This window comes from Maylandia zebra, linkage group LG16 (assembly GCF_041146795.1).
Source record: "Maylandia zebra isolate NMK-2024a linkage group LG16, Mzebra_GT3a, whole genome shotgun sequence".
NCBI classification, from domain to species: Eukaryota; Metazoa; Chordata; class Actinopteri; order Cichliformes; family Cichlidae; genus Maylandia; species Maylandia zebra.
In genome coordinates, this window is record NC_135182.1 from 33840863 (window position 1) to 33858048 (window position 17186).

Here is a 17186-nt window from a genome sequence, read left to right on the forward strand (position 1 = left end):
GTAGGGTCAGAATTTGGTATAAGCAAGACAGCCTGCCTTGTATCAGTAGTTCAGACTGCTGCTGATGTTGTAATGGTATAGAAATTATTTAGGAAACACTTTGGGCCCTTGCATCAACTGATGCCAAACCAGCTGAGTATTGTTGCAGACCATGCCACTATCTTCATAACCACAGTGTATCATCTTCTGATGTCTGCTTCCAGCAGGAGATCGCACCATGTCACAAAATACAGATTATCTCAAACTGGCCATCTGTGAAATTAGCATCATGGATGTGCATTTCAACACGGACCAAAATCGCTGAGGAATGTTTCCAGCAACTTGTTGAATCAATGGGATCAAGAATTAAGGCAGAAAGGGGGTCTGATACTAACACGGTATACATCGTAAGTATGCATCGTACTTATTTATATACACACTTACAGAATGCATTAGAAATACAAAGTCTAGAAACAAAATCGACTGATTGAAAAGTGGGATAATGTGTATGACCCGGACGTTCACATCGACCCTGCTAGCCTTTGAAGGGCTGTCACTGTAAAATGATGCAATGACTCAAAGCTCAGTTTTAACTAAGTGCAGTTTTGAAGTCAGAGCTTTTATGATGTAGTATTTTCACTTAGTAACAGTTTAGTCATAGCAAGCACAAGTTAAATCCTCCACGCATTCTTCGTCCAACACACATGAACTACAGTTTAGACTGTGGAGTTTGTCTCTGTGTCCCAATCTGCTGCAAACCTGAAGTGATGCTCTCGCATGATTTCAGACTCACTCTCTCTCTTTCATACACACACAGAAATGCGATAAAAAAAGAATCCCAACCATGTGCAAAAGTAAACTAAGAACTCTTTTATTCTTTTTTGTTCACTTTATATATCTATCTTTAGCTGTTAACTCTTTTTTTTTCTACACGAGTCCTTTAAAAGTTTGTCATCATGCTAGGTGCAGCTTCAGTGTTGGTAGTACATGCAAAGTTGTAGTTTTTGTCAGGGGAGGGTTTCACACATTGGACAACTGCAGAAGGAGAAGAACGGAGAGCAGTGGCTCTGGAAATCAGTTAACAAACACTGACCGATCTGGAGTCACCAAACAAAAGAAACATAATAATAATAATTATAACAAATAAATAAAAAAGAACCCCACCAATGGGTGCAGCTTCAGAAGGGGTGGGGTGGAGGGGTGCACTGACCATCATTGAGGATTCACAAAGGGTTAAGCAGAAGCAGTTCAGTTCTTGCAGATAGTTTGATCCATCTAATCCATAAATGGGGACTTTGTCTTTTTTTAAATATATATACATATATATATATATATGTATAGAGAGAGAGATCATGACATCATCTGTTGACATCTTTAGTGCAGTTAAAAATGAAAACAAAATCCAACAAGCAGGCAGTCTTTAGGGGGAAATATCTATATTAAAAAATCTCAGACTTTGCAGTTTAGAATAAACGAAGAACACCAACAGAAAACCGAAGGAGCAGAAGGGGAGGAAAACTCGACACTCTGTTGGTTTTGGCCTGATGTTACAGGAGATATTATCAGTATTGCTCGAGACTTTGGTCTGGATCTGTTTGTCGGGGGGGCACTGGATACTTTTTAAGTTTTTTTTTTTACTTTAACTCTACTCTGGGAGTCCCCGCTTCCTGCTTTTTAAATACTGACTAAAAACAAACAAACAAAAATACCCCCAAAAACAACCAAGTATAAGTGAAAGGTACATACATGACATCACACGTGCCAGCTGGTGGATGCCACTTTGAGCTTAGGCACTTTACAGTGCATATTTTTTTTTTTAAAACATGGGTGGCTACAATGGGGATGAAGCATGTTGACCCCGGCAGTGTTAGTGCCATGCTTTATGGTGCCCAGTGAGTGACACAGAATCACAAATACTTACTTAGCAACAGTAACATCTTCACAATCTCGGCAACAGAGGAGGGATCAAAACCTTTTGTTTTTTTGTTTTTTTTGTTCTTGAGGATGAATCGATTGTACAGGTCAGAAGACGTGTTGCCTTTGTTGCTCCTTATTTACACAGAACTAGTATTTTGCAGCAATAATGATCGCAGCTCACAATATACACATGATCACTGATTGACAGCTACAGATGCACTAAGAAGCCTGACATTTGTATTTCTCCCACTTTGAATCGAGCACATCGTTTTTGTACAAAGTAAAAGTAGTACATTGTTGTGCGGGTATGCAAAAGACCGGACAGTAAAGGGTCGATGCCACAATGTTAGATATTTGAAAAAGAAAAGGAAAACACTGGGGCAGAAACACACATGGACATCATCATCTTTGGTGAAAATCTGACAGGAATATGCTTAAAGACAACCTGAGCACACACATTAATTGCACGCACACCCGCACATAGAAATTTCCCGCAGCTGGAAATAGGAAGTCACCGCGGGAAAACATCCTCATTTACAAATTGAAAACATGAGGACATTTATGCACTCGGGGTGTACAGGAATCGAGTTAATTCACAACATGGAATATGCAGCTAACATGTTTCTTAACTGGGCGTAGAGAGGACGAGGATGAACATGACATCACACTGTGATACATTTTAGCATACGACTTCTGAGTCTTCTCATGCAGGGGTTGCATTTTACTCTGCTGTTCATCTAGCTGATTCCGCACACAATAATGTGGAGGGATTGCATCTAGTGATATACTGTATGTGCTGCTACAGTACATATATACCATGTCATCTGTCAGCCATCATTGTTCCCTGCAACAAAATGACATAATTACAAGATCTGAGAGGTCCGTTATACTATCGCTATGTTCACTGTGGCATTAGCCCCAGTCCTCAAATGCCTAAGGGTGAAAAAAATAATTGTTCCCATCCCCCCCTTCCCTCAAAAATTAAACAATCAATCACAAGAAATCTAGAAAATAGAGACAAAGATTCAAAGCTGCCTGTGGAGGAAGATGCTGGCATTCATTCAACATCATTCGCCGACGGACGCACGGGGCTCCCCATCCTACGTTTTCCGCTCTGCAGGCCTCTAAGTTCAGTTTCCATGCAAAGCCATGGCTTGGATCAAGAAAAAAATACAACGTGCAGCACCTCCCAAAGCTTCTCCCAAGACCCAGGCGAGGGGTGGGGGGGGGGCAGTCAACGTGACCCTCACCCCTCCCTCGCATCTGTTCAAGTATGAAATGAGAGTGACATAAAATAACTTAAAAATCATACGCACAGATGAATGAACACGACATAAAAATAAAGGAAAGAGCGCTACGACGCTGTCACACCTGCCTTATAAACTCTTTCCAGTCAGTGACTCAAACAGGGCGACAACATTTTGTAACATTTGTATCTTTAATCCAGAGGATAAGAACACGTAGTCTCAGCTAAGGAACGGACCAAATAACACACATTAAACGTTACAACGCTTATGTTTTTCTCAGCACTAGATTTACATCTTGAAGATTTATGCATAATTAAATTAAAATTTGTCAGTGTCATTAATTTTAGCAAAGATATATATTGTTTTAGGTCCATATACATTGGTTTTAGTCAACAAAGATCCCGTTTCTAGGCTACATTCCGACCTAAATTAGCTACTTATTGATCAACAAGACAGAACGGTATAATTTCAGCTTCCACATCTACGCCATAAGAACAAGATTTCTCTGGGAAACAAATGGGTGCGTGTTAAACGAAAAAACAAAACATGGATTCCAGTTTTACACAGTAAAATCAAAGTAAAAAGTTAAATCAAAGACACGAGGCTGATGTCCTCTGAGGAATGAGAATGATGAGTTACGGATGGTTTGTGAAACGGCGCACGTTCATTTCCACAAATACAAAGTGCACGTGCGTGCTGACACATGGGACGGAAGTAAGTGTCTGCTTGTTAATACGGGGGCTCTCTCAGGCCTGGGTCAGGGAAAGAGGAGGGGGTGGTTAAGGAATCCCTCGACTCCCTCAGGAGCTGAGGGTGAACTGGTCTTGCTCGATGGGCTTTTTGACCCAAGCCCCCAAGCCGGCCTTGTGGAAGGCCTTGATGAGCGCCTGCTTGGCAGAGTGGTACTCTGTGGCCGCCTGCTTTGCTTCGTGGTAGGAGCTCGGCTTCGACACCTTGATCCGCAAGATGGACGACAGCTGAGGACGCAGAGAAAGGAAAGTAAGCAACAGAATAACAGAAACAAACCAAAAACAACCACGCATTAATCTAAAATCTCAGCTCCTACCACACAAAGAAAAAGAAACTTGTTTGCACTCCTTGGAAGTCAGGCTCTGACTACTAACGTGTCTAAACGTTAAATTATATTACTGGGAAAGTGGACGAAGTCAGTGGGTGTATGATAGCAGGGAGATGTTCTCACACACACGCCTCAGCACAGTGCAACGCACTCCACATCACAGTCATGCCAGAAAGCGATGCTAATGTTAGAAAAAACTGCTCCTTGAGCCGATCCTTTGGACTTGCTGTAGCCACAGACCCAGCTTTCATTCTCAACATTTAAGTTGAGTCTGTTTGACACCAAAGTTGACCTTTGCTCTCTGTGCGAGGTCAATAGTGACATCGCTCACGTGCAAACAATCAGAACAGAGCTTCCAAGGAATGACCTCGTAGCTTAGCTGCGATTCCTGAGATGCCACACTGAAGTACGTGTGGTTCAGGCGTGTACAGCTCGTGATGCTGACTGCAGCTGACCTCAGTCTGTTTATGACTCACTGTCACAATCACTTATGTAAGAAACTATAGTTATGTCACGTGACTCAGCACGTCTGCGCCAGTATTACAGCGAGGTGCGTGTGAATGTGCGCTCTGGCCTCGCCGTACCTTGGAGTGAAGGCGCACCCAGCGGCTGTAGAGTGCGTGTTTGCAGAGCCGTGAGGCGCGGCCCATGTCGTCCTTGCCCGTGGTTGCGTTGATCACCTCCAGGGCCTGGTCACCCACCGTCCAGTTCACACTGAAGTTTGGAGCCTTGCCTGGCTGCCTGGCTTCAGCATTACTTATACCTGCCATTAAAAACACCCAGAGTCAAAGACCGAGCGAGGCTGCAGGTTAAAACAGAGACATTTTTATTTATAGGACCTCCGCAGAATGTAAAAATCTTTTGTTAACATTACGTCAATGCCAGAAATGGAATAATTGCACGGCACCGCTCCAGCGAATTCCCACAGCACCCAGACTTTCTATTACCTCATGTGTGGATGTATTAAACAATGAAGGAAGTACCCAAACATGGCAGTCCATCCTTCCAAAGGACAGCTGTTCCCACAGCTGCAATATCTCTAAACAGGACAGTTTTTCTTCTTCTCATTTCATTTTGTCTAACTCAGTAGAGACAAACAGTAGAATCCACCTGGGGGGACTGTGAGGACAGAGCTCGCTCTCGTCTAACACACTTCAGGGCTTTGGCCTCCACTGTATCTCAAGCATAAATGGGAGATATATGGATGCCATAAATCCCTGTGTCTTCCTCTGTGTGTGTGTGTGTGTGTGTGTGTGTGTGTGTGTGTGCATTAAGCTCCTTGGTTCCATTTGGCAGCACTTGTGGCAGAAGATGATTTAAAGGGGATGAAATCCTCAGCGCTCTAACGCCACAGCACTTTCACCGCTAAAAACTCTCTAAAGCGGAAAAGGTTAATAACCTTCCACCATTATCTCCTTTACTTGCCATTTAGAGGGAAGGAGCAGGGTGAGCTAAACGTACATCCCGGCTGTGTGATATGAAGCCCCATGTCATCCCCCAGGATGTAAAGGAAATCTCCACAGTGCCACTCATTCCACTTGTTTGATATGGACTGCCCTATATTCATGGCAGCACAATGAGCAGTGTAAGCAGTGCTGTAGCAGTGTGGTATTTTCTTGACCTTGAACTTTGCTTTACGTGTTTGTATCAGCGCACAGCTGGGCAAGAGAGGCACGGCCAGCTGGATGTTTTGGTGGAAAACAGAGCAGCAGTCCAACAAAGCTGAAAATGTCAAAATTTTAATTAAACACTGGCTCGTGTTTGATGGAGCTCAAGTAGGAAAGTCAGAAAATGACTCTCAGTTTCTTTAGAAATGAATGAATGGATTTGTATTCAGTTTGAAAAATTCAGACTCAGAATATAACACCGTTAGGTGGAGGCGGCTGCTGCAGAATAATCACCCACACCTCTAAAGAGCATCACTACCTCCTTTCCCACATGAGAGCTAGTTTTATTGGTCTGCATGTGTATTTTTAATTTATTTATTGTTTTGTGGTGTTGCTCCTTCACTTCTGCTTCTCTGTACAATCTAACTCATCAGGACAATCCAATTTCCACAGCAAAGTGTCTTCATCCATTTTATGAGGGACTGATTTCGTTTGGTTATCATCCAGGAGCTGTTTCAGAGCACTGACGAATGATGCTGACAGCATATTTTTAAATATCTGCGACCTGTGACGTGTATTCAGAATCCTTCTGTCTGTTTTGGACTTTGTGATGATGCTACATGTACATGAAGAGGAACAGCAGATGTGCTTTTGAGACACTTTCAAGTTAAATGTTCGGGAAACAAAATATATGGTCTTCTGCAAAGCTCGCCCAATGGGGTTTGATGATTATTACATTGTTACATCTGATGGCAAAACCAGTGAAAGGGTACATGGCTCAAGTATCTGGATGGATGGATAGATGACAAGATCTGCACAGATCTGTAATGGTGAAGAGAGATCTGAGCGTGAAAGTGAGGCTGACAATTTACCGGTCGATCTACGTTCCAACCCTCACCTGTGGTCACGAGCTCTGGGTACTGGCAGAAAAAAATGAGGTCGCAGATAGCAGCAGTGGAAATGGAACTGAAATGGAAATTTCCTTCATTTGGTAGCTGGGCTTTCTCTTAGTGACAGGACTCTGGAGAGATTATATCTCTCGGTTGACTTGGGAACGACTTGGTGTGCCCCACCCCTCAGATGAGGTGGACGTGATGACTGTCTGGGCCTCTCTGCTTAGACTGCTGCCTCCGGACCGGAATTGTCCAAAATAACCGGATTTAAGGATTTCCGGATAGAAGGATGGACAAGTTTCTCTTTAATATATACGTTGCTAATCTCATTAGTAATCATAAAGTGATGCTTGGTTTTTACTTTACAAAATAAATCTTACTTTACTAACTTGTGTTTTTTTCCTGTAATTGATTATGATGATATATTGTATATGCATGCTTCCTCCTTCATCCCTACATTTTATTACAAATGCAAAGTCTCTGACTCACCACGACGTTCTTTATGGTTTGTGGTTTGGCCGTCTGGTATATTTTAGCATATTTTTCTCTATGAAGCCACTCTAGAACTTCCAGTCTACAGCAGGACCTTTCTCCCAGCTACACTCTTCTTAATGGTTGCTTCTGGATGTACCTATAGCTCTGACAGATCTGGGGAAAGCAACATTTTCTTCTAATGTGTCTTATAATAATTTACAGTATTTTGATTTGATTTTGATCTTAGCGGGACATCATGATAAAATAAAGGTGACAATAAAATGTGACGAAAGGACCCTGAGTGCCACTGTACAAACTTTGCCTATTATTGTTTATTATTCATTGCTCATTAAACCCATTTGGCAACTGTCAAAATCTGTGACAGCTGTAACTCTATAACCATAACTGGACTTTAGGCTTTTTTTTCTGAAACACAAAAAAAATTGCAAGAAAAGGAGCGATGAATGGATTAAACTTTTGAAATCTAGTTAAAGATTTATTTTTTCAAACCAATAAATCTCTCTGTATAAATAAACATCGTCTGTAAGCTGGTGCTGGACACTGGGCTCATAGCAGCTCCACATTTGCCAAATTATATGAGTTACGTAACGATGTTAGTGGCGACTGTGGTTCGCTGTCTGAAATAAAAACTTGTTTGTGTGTCTTTTGTCTACTTCAGTCTGAAATTAAAGACCCAGTGTTTCAAAAACAGCCCACTGCTGTCACTGGAAACTGCATTTATGTGGAAAGAAGGAGCTTCTACGACAGCTGCTACGGCCAAAGGCTTTGTGCAGATGAGTTATTGAAATCGTGTTTTAGAATCAGTTTTAGTAACAAGGAAATAATTTCTCTCTTAGCAGATAAACAGAGCGCAATAATGAGTTCAAGGACGTTGAAAAGATGGTGCAGAAAGCTGAATCAGAAGGAAAAAACACAAACTTGTAAGAGTTGGCCAAACTTCTGCAAAATGAAACAGCTGGGAATGAACAAATGCAGGGATACTGACAGGTACGCCCTCATGCAATAAAGAGGATGCATGTTATATCAGAAAAACACAAAAACTCGCCTACACAAGGCATTTTGTAGAGAGTAGCAGCAGCAGGAACTCTCCGCATTTCCACCTTTTTTCTCAAAATTAACAATACATTTTTTTTTCTTAATGCGGCCCTAATACTCATTTATAAGCTTCAAAGCAACTGTAAATAAGCAGGGCTGGAGCCAAACATTTACATAATAATTTATGACTTCTTGCAAATGTCTTTATATACAATATTTTAAATGAAAAACAATATTAAGTGGAAAAAGTGGAGCAGAAATGCAAATGGAAAGCAGACTCATCTTTCCTCAAACACAGCATTGTCTTACAAAAACAACCAAAGTACAAAGACTGCATGCTCTGCATCTAAAAATAGAAAGTTGAAAAGAGAGAGAGAGAAGAAAACACTGCAGGAGTCCTGGTCTATACAGCCTTTTTAAAAGGTCAAGACAATGCTGAAAATTTACACAAAATGATAAAGCTATTCAAATTCCACAGGAACTAGGTAAATGTCAGCTCAGATCCAACAAAAGGAGAAAAGCAATAACTGTCTTCCTGTTCCTGCGGGACTGACTGACCAGCAGGGTGAATTAATGTGTTTACTGCTTAGGATTAAAATCTTCCTCTTTGATATTTAGACAGCTGCAGGTCGATTGGTAAAGATTAACACAGTGATCCTCTCAACCCGTGAAATCGTGATGACTGATCTATAACAGCAGAGATCTGCAGAAGGAAACTTGATGATGCACTTTTCTTACTTTCCCACCTCATCTACATCAAAGAAGGCGAGGGCTCTTACCGCTGAGAAGAGGCCTGTTGAGGGTGAACTGCTGGGGCAGGTCTTCGATATCTGCGATGCGCTGGTACATGGCCCTGGAGAGGTGGTCAGCATGGTAAAGGCTGCCCAGGATTATGCTGGAGAAGTAGATTGGCTCTGTGAAGTAGCTCATCAATGAGCCCTGGATGCCCACCACGTTCCACCTGCAGAGAGAAAAGCACACGAGCTTCACAACAACTTCAACGTATCATTGAGGCAGTTTTAGGATTTCAGTGTACAGGCAGCACATCGCTGTAATGTTCACAGGCTGGCTGGAATACACACAAAAACAGAGTTAATACTGCATATTAGTACATGAACACTGAGTCCTATCTGACGTCCTACAGCCATCTACAGTGTGAGGTATCCAATTCCATTTTTCCCAAACTTCTGTTTATTTCCAGGCTGTGCCATTAGCCATCTTTCCCCAGTCACTCTCCTATTTACATGCTCTGTGAAGCAGTGCCTGCCCTCCTCGCAGAAAGACAAATACATAAGGAGCCAGAGAGAGAGTTCGAGAAGTTTCTCTAACTCTCTCTCTCTGGGTAGATGGAGAAAGAGTCAGTAAGGGTGTGAAGGCAAAGAAAAAGCGAGAGCGAGAAAAATGAAGAAAAATAACAGATGTTGGAAATGTTAGAGAAAGGTGGTGCTGAAGGCTGCTGGCATCTTATACAGTGCATTTTATCTGTCAACAAATCCCATCGAAAGCTCAAAACCCAGTGATGACCTGCTTTCCAGACCGTGCACATGGCATTCAGCTCCAAACCCACCGAATTCAAAGACATACATCTGCAACATTTGAAATGTTTAATCAAAGAAAAAGGCTCTTTTCACTGACAGGTTACTCCTGCTTTCACTCACTGCTTGGGTACGTTTGATGAGGTCTAATGCTCCAAAACTATTTGGTTACGTTGAAGCAGCAAAGCAACTGGTTTATCTTTTTGGCCTCAAAATATTCCTGTTAAGGTTTAATCACTAAAACTATTTAGATGAATGAAAAGCTCATTTTTAAGACAGGGAAATTATGGCAGAAAATCCATGTTTCAGTCACACCAGAGGAAAATCAGGGAGGCAACCTCGTTACTAGGAATATTTGGTGATTGCTCGGTCCCTGTATTTAATTAGTTTATGAACAGTGACCGATAGCAAATAGTTGCATGCAATACCCTCAACCTCTGGACTCGACTGCACAGTGCAACCTATCTCCAAACAGACAGATTGGTGATGGTTTTTATAAAACTGCAAACCATAATCTATAATCCAGTTTTTAAACAGAGACAGATTACTAATGCACTGAACCGCCTGCAGAGACAGGCACGACTTGTGCGCAACATGTCAGATCTATGAGATTCTGAACGAAAGCTTTTAAGGTGAATTTCTGTGTATGTACACGACAGCAGCTTTGCAAGAAACGGCAACAGAGTTGAAATTTACACATATTTATCACAGTTAATCTCTGTAACTGCCACTTTGACCCAATTCAGTCTCAAACTTACATCACACTGAAATGTCTTTTCGCCATTTTATTGCTGTCCTGATGCATCAAAGTCACTCTGCAGATGGCTGAGAGTGGTTGCAGACCTAGTCTCAGCCTTCGAAGCAAACATTTCAAAGGCAATGAGACTGAACGTTCATTGCACACAGTCACAATAATTTCGTCGACATAATTTTGTTTGTGTTGTGCTCTCCAGCAGCATCAAAACACCTTTAATGTATCTTCTAGAGTCCAGTCGAGTTCACTAACAGGATGTTTGTGAGATGAGGCGTCGGAGTAATTACGTCCAATAATATGATAATAAGGGTGGGACCAATACACTGTCTATATTTATGCTCAAAACAAAGCATCTATACTGTGATAGTGTTGCAGGAACACCATCATCAGTTACATCAGTTCCAATGATGACTCGTGATACTGAAGGTTTTTGACAACACAGCTACAAGGCACAAAAAACCCTAATGAACAAAAGTGTTGGTTACAAAAGTGATGCTGCTACTTAATTGGACAACTTCATCACTGGCGATGGTGTTCCTGTTGCATTCGCTGACGTTGAGAGAAAAACCGTGAGTATCACTACCCTTTGTCTTTAGGAGAACATTACAAAATGAGGGTTGGCTAGCTCTTCTCATTCTCCCTTTTACTTCAGGCAGACTGTTTGAGAGTCTGTGAAATTACCAATGTGAACCCAAAACAATCAAAAATAATATGCACACATGCAAAAGACCGCAGGCTACACAGAGGGTCCATTGTTTCCGTATGCAATATTCTGTGTGCGCGTTTGTGAGAAGGCGTGTGTGGAACGGCGGGAGGGCAAAATAAAATATCTAAATTCACTGTAGCTGCGAGCAGGAAAGCACACGTTCACACATTCAGCTGCAACACACACACACACTCACGCTGTTTCATCACAGCAACACGGTGACACATATACACCTGTATCCCCTCCGAAGGACACACATACACACTGGGTAAAAAGCTACAACAATCAAGCGCGCTCACACAGAGTTATGTCGTGAGAGGCATTCAATTTCATTCCTGTCAAACATCACTGTATTGCTTTATCGCTTTTTTTCCCTCCCCCCAATACCGTGCTTTGTGCGTCTACACACAGATTGTACACACTCAAATGAGAACAGGGTCAGAATAGGTCAGAAAGCACACGTGATGAGCTGTTACAGCAATAACAAAAGAAAAGAGGAAAACCGAGAGAACAATTTGCCTTTATGCTAATGAACTCATTCAAAGGACAGACACGAGGCAGAGAATGGCTCGTTCATAACGACGCCGTGTAATCAGAGGAAAATGAGAGGAGCGAAAACAATGTGTAACGAGGGAGCACTGGGGGCACGGGGCAAAGCCTGCCCGTCAGTAGCTGCATTGAACGGCAGCCCTGTTGCTAACTATCACTCACACAGGGACAGAGGCAGGTGGGTGGAGGATTTCTGACACGGCTAATAGCCGTGTCATGAGGAGGTCGCGCCGCAAGTCGTGCATAATAGTTTCTCACAGTGGAAGAAAGATACTCATACCTTAATTGCTTACATGCATTTTTTTCTGCTTCTTGATTTCAGCACTGATCTGTAACTCGTGTCAACTTTAAAAATTTAGTCAGACTTAAAAACGTCCAACTTCCACCTTATTTTGCCCTCTACTGACTTGGATCCCTCCACGATGGACCACCACATAAAATCTAAATCACACAGTGAAAGGGCAGCTCACGTAGTGCAAACAGCATTTGCCAGTCAGTAGACATGTCCCTCCTCAAATACACACTCGGCATTCAATCACTCGATCCATTCGGGCAAAATATTATGATCCAGGGCACAGAAAGCGAGAGGAAGAGGGCTCACGAGAGGAGTTATGGAGAAGCTTCACCGTTCATCACGAGAGTGTTGCCTTGAACATGGACACAGACTAAAGATGCTATGATGTGTCTGCAAAGATGGCCCCGGGGGCAGTATATCAATTTAGCTGTCCCTGACACCCCGGGAAGGCTTGAAATGGCACGGTGGATGGACAAAGCAAAGATAAAGCGCTGTACAGTCGACTGAAGCAGTGGAAAATAAAACACCTGAAAAGAGTCTCATGTAACACATCTGGTCAGGGCTGAAACATAACGTGTTGCTTTATGTAGCCTTCGCTAAACTAAAGGTTTCTAATAACACACAGAAAGCAATTCAATCATCATATCGGTCTAAGAATGGGAGAAAACCCAACGGGTAACGCAAAGCCTGCAGGAGCATGACTCTATTGATATTGACATTTCTGTCAATATGTCCACGATGTATGGAATTGTTTCTATTAATATAATTCATCATCTTTAGTGACCTGGAATCACATATACTGTATAACAGGAGACTTGTAGGTATGTACAGACGTGCAGAAGCATCTGTTTTTTACATTTCTGTTGGTGTTGACTTAAACCTTCAGCTTCCAGCCTCCTTCATGCCAGAAACCAGTGTAGTACTAGTCGCAGTTCCAGTTCTGAGAAAACTGATTTCACCTTTGCTCTAAAAGTTACACAAATAGAAGTTAACATATTTAATTGTGACAAAGAAAGAAAAAAAATCTTCTTTAAAGTGTACTTTGATATTTTGGTTTATTTATATTGTTTTATCTGTTTTATTCGTGAAAGGCTCCTCGGTTTGTACTTTGTACTTAGAAACAGAGTTTCTGAATATTTCTAAGGACGACAACTGAACTCAATTTATCCCAAAATACCTCGCAATCTTGTCACTGCAGGACATGGTGAGTAATCGCTCCCCTTGAAGAACACCGTCCCAGGTCTGGATGGTGTTGCTGGACCTTACAGGGATGGTGCCCTCCCCGGACTCGATTTTGGTCCTCAGCTGACCCCGCGCTTTCCGGTTAGGATGTCTGTCTCCTTGGTCTGGGTGGCACATAAGCAGAAGCACATAAAGGAAGAGAGGAGTATGAGTTTAATTTACTCTTTTATATAGTTTTATGTGACACTTGTTTGATGTTTGGAACATGAAGTCTGTTGGTGATAGAGTGATACAGTTTGTTTGATCAGGAAACATTAAAGTAAGTGAATGTGTGGGTGAATCTGTTTCTTGGTGTCATTCTACTTTTCTTCAGTTAAAAAGCAGGAAAAATGAGGAAACGCTGTTGAGTGGGAACCTGTTGCAGTAGCTCTCTTTTGCTTTGAATTTCTTTTATTTTCATGATTTAATGCAAACTTTTCCTTTATCAAGTCTTGTCAAGTCAAGTTTTGCAAGTCTACTTGTGTTTTTTTCCTTATATTAGACTCTTGTTAATGTATATCTCCATGAGCTGTTTGCACTGATCACCCTATGGCCTGCGGCGAGGCCTGAAATCCCGGAGGAGCTACCGAGGAAACGACTGGGCTCCAGAACAGTTTCAGGGATGATCATGGGGAATGTGAGGTGTTTGGACAATAAGATGAACAACTTGCTGAGTAGACCCAGGGGGAACACTGTGGGTGTAGTCTGATGTGTTTCACGGTCTGCTGTGGTGAGATGTTGCCTCGCTCACACTTCTTGGACCACGGTATGAACATTGCTGGCTCCGGGACTTTTTGGGAGGAAGATTAATCTGAGCTGTGAAAAGAAACGATGGCACTAGTTGCGACTGACAGTTGGTTTAATCCCAGACGTGTTACTGGTGGATAGATTCAGCCATAGCAGGCATTTGTAGAAAATATGAATAAATTATCATGAATAAATTAAATGTGTTTTTTGTGTGTTAACCTAAAAGTTTTGACATTTTCGGGAACATGAAAAACTTTCCTCCATCAGCTGATGTAGCGCTTATCCAACTGACCATGGCTGTGATAGGATGTGGATAATTAACGGATCCAGGCCGTCCTCTGCATATACAACTGGTTCGTCTAAAACCGGTTAGAGCTCCACTCCCACAGTGACTGATACAGAAAATCTTTACCACAGTTTTTAGATTTACTGAATCGCTGTTTTTTTGCCTCTGTCAGTGCGCCCCAGGGCAGCTGTGGCTACAATGTAGCTGCCAACACCAGTGTGTGAATGTGTGTGTGAATGGGTGAATGACTGAATGTAGTGTAAAGCGCTTTGGGGTTCTTAGGGACCAGTAAAGCGCTATACAAATGCAGGCCATTTACCATTTTTTGCATTTGCTATTTAACCGAGTTCCATCTTTAGTGTAACCTTCTTCTTCTGTGATTTTAAATGTGTTTTATTGAAGTTTTGCATGCTTTGGCAGCTTTATACATCCCATCCTTTGGGATGAATAAAGCATTTGCCTGTTTACACTCTTAAAGTGTCAGTCAAGGTTTTGACTTTGACATTTTAAAACAGAAGTTTTGTCTGTTGTGGTTGTGTTTTTGTGAAAAAAGTTATAAAAAAAAGTTACATAAAACCTCAAATGCCAAAAAAATTACTTTCCCCATTTCTATGCTAATATATACAAAAATCTACCTCCTCAACATGCAAAAACAGAAGCTTTGGTTGAAATCTGTTACACCACTGATCCACCATTTGTATTAAATTCAGTGTTTTTGCACTGCAGCTAGGGCTGCACGATTTTGCATAAAATGAGAATCACGATTTTTTTGCTTAGAATTGAGATCACGATTCTCTCACCATTTTCTTTTCCAGTATAAATATTTATTGCACTTATTAACTGCACATCAACTTTGTAACAGTTGAGACTGAACATAAAAACAATAAATAAACATAAAAACAACAAAATGTTGTACTGCTTGAAATTCCGTCTCCACCGTTGCTCGACGCTGCGTGTATAGAGCAGGTAGTGCAACAATAGAAAAATAGTTGCGGGACGGCACTGTGTAGCGTTTGTCTAGGATGTTGATCATTTTCCTAAATCCCTCGTTTTCACAGTGTTGATGGGAGCCATATCTTTGGTCAGGTGATAAGTGATAGCCTCCGTAATTTCTTTGTGCCTGTGGGAGTTCGACGGGTATAGGGAAGCGCTGTATAAGGTTCCCGTTACTGATGTTTGGGTGGTTGACCGGGACGGATTTTCTCCTGTCACTTTCTCGTCATCCCTGACGTGCTCTCCGTTGTTTTTTTAGCAGCCAGCTTCTGTATCACGTGGTATAAGGCTCCGCCCTTGTCATTTGTTGAGCAGGAAGAGTGAGCGCTTGTTTTCATGCAGATTACGTCCCGGATCAAAATGCGGTACAATCGTCGTCGTCGTCTTTTTTTTTTTTTTTTTAATCGTTGTCATTTGGAAATGAGATCGCACATAAGTATGAATTGAGATCGCGATTTTCTAACGATTAATCGTGCAGCCCTAACTGCAGCTTAAAAAAGTTGCATCCTTGGCATGTACATTAAGTTGTTATTCAGCTGTAGAGTTTTTTGTGAGCACTTAATGGTGGACAGACTTCCTCATTGAGAATTCTGACACATACAATTGTGAAACTTAAGTATATAATAGACTGTATAGTAAACAGGAGTGATTTTTGCCACAGTCAGTTATTCTACCGGCAGTAAAAACGGCTCCCACCCAGCGTGACCCGTTATTTATTATTATGTTATCAAAGTTTTGTGCTGTTCCACCAGCAGGCGCCATCTATTCAGTGACTAATTGAATGTGGCTGTTTTTTATTCAGCCTGCCATGTGCAACGGAAGACTCTCTGACAGGAGTAAGAGGGAGGTTAATCAGACAGACAGTGTGGGTGTGCTGGGCGGCAGAAAGACTGATAGCGGCAGACAGAGAATGACAAAAAGCTATAATTACTACTGCCTTGTTTAAATGTGTCTGTAATGTGTATTTGGACAGTGGAGTAAAATTCTAATTAATTGAAATGAAGCACGAGAGGAAAACTTTACAGATTAAATTAAATTAAAAAAAACAAAACCTGTCGTCAACACTGAATACTAAGCTGGACGAGACTAAACTAAAAGCACGTGAGAGCTGAGCTGGGGAGGAGACGCGAGGCTGCGTACCTTCCACTCCGGCCTCGTGTGGAGAGAAAATCCTGGCATCTCCACAGGGAGAGGTGCTGATGTAGAGGTGGAACTGAACGTTATCCTTTAACCTGTAGCCTCCCTTGTCACACAGCACAAATATTGATTTGTGGTAGTCCTCCTTGTTGTTGCTATAACCACGGATCAATGAGAAATTGAAACAGAGGCAGACAAATGTCACAAAACCTGTATTTATAACGGACATTCAAAGTCTAGAAGAACAGAGAGCTGCAGGATTTCATCAGATTATCAAAAAAATAAACAAATTGACACTGACCTGAGGAAGAACTCCAGCTGAGTGTAGAGGTACCTGATGAGCGAGCGTCGGGCAATTATCTCAGCGTGGCAGTCATTGAGTGCCAGGCCGCGGTCACTCATGTACTCACCGTTGATGCATTTGGTTCCCGTGGAGACACAAATGACCTGTGCTTCCTTCACATCTGTGCCTGTTTGGAGGACAGAGCCGCATTAGGACTCGTGCTCCTAATGCAAACACTATAAATTCTGTTCTTATGCCCTCGAGAAGTCACACTGCAAACATCTACACACTAGCTTATAAGTTGTTACTGTAGCAACCACATGATGAGCTTAATTAGGTTTAATGTCCTTGTCACTGTGTTTATGCTATAGGCAAAGTGACGGCATGGAAAGACGTGTAATTGAAGCAGTAATTGGTGGGGAACTGTAG

At 42.0% G+C, this 17186-nt stretch overlaps 1 protein-coding gene across 2 annotated transcripts in view; it reads right to left on the minus strand.

The window, feature by feature from the left end:
* Positions 1-834: 834 nt before the first annotated feature.
* The window catches only part of adarb1b (adenosine deaminase RNA specific B1b), a 125180-nt gene continuing 108828 nt past the window's right edge, over positions 835-17186 (minus strand). For both annotated transcript variants that reach the window (XM_004559228.3, XM_004559227.5), the window contains 6 exons: positions 16776-16944; positions 16478-16629; positions 13268-13436; positions 9031-9212; positions 4806-4984; positions 835-4120 (listed from right to left, as the gene is read on the minus strand). In XM_004559228.3, the coding sequence (XP_004559285.1) occupies positions 3944-4120; positions 4806-4984; positions 9031-9212; positions 13268-13436; positions 16478-16629; positions 16776-16944 (1028 nt within the window). In that variant the 3' untranslated portion in view covers positions 835-3943. The remainder of the gene's footprint in view (positions 4121-4805; positions 4985-9030; positions 9213-13267; positions 13437-16477; positions 16630-16775; positions 16945-17186) is intronic.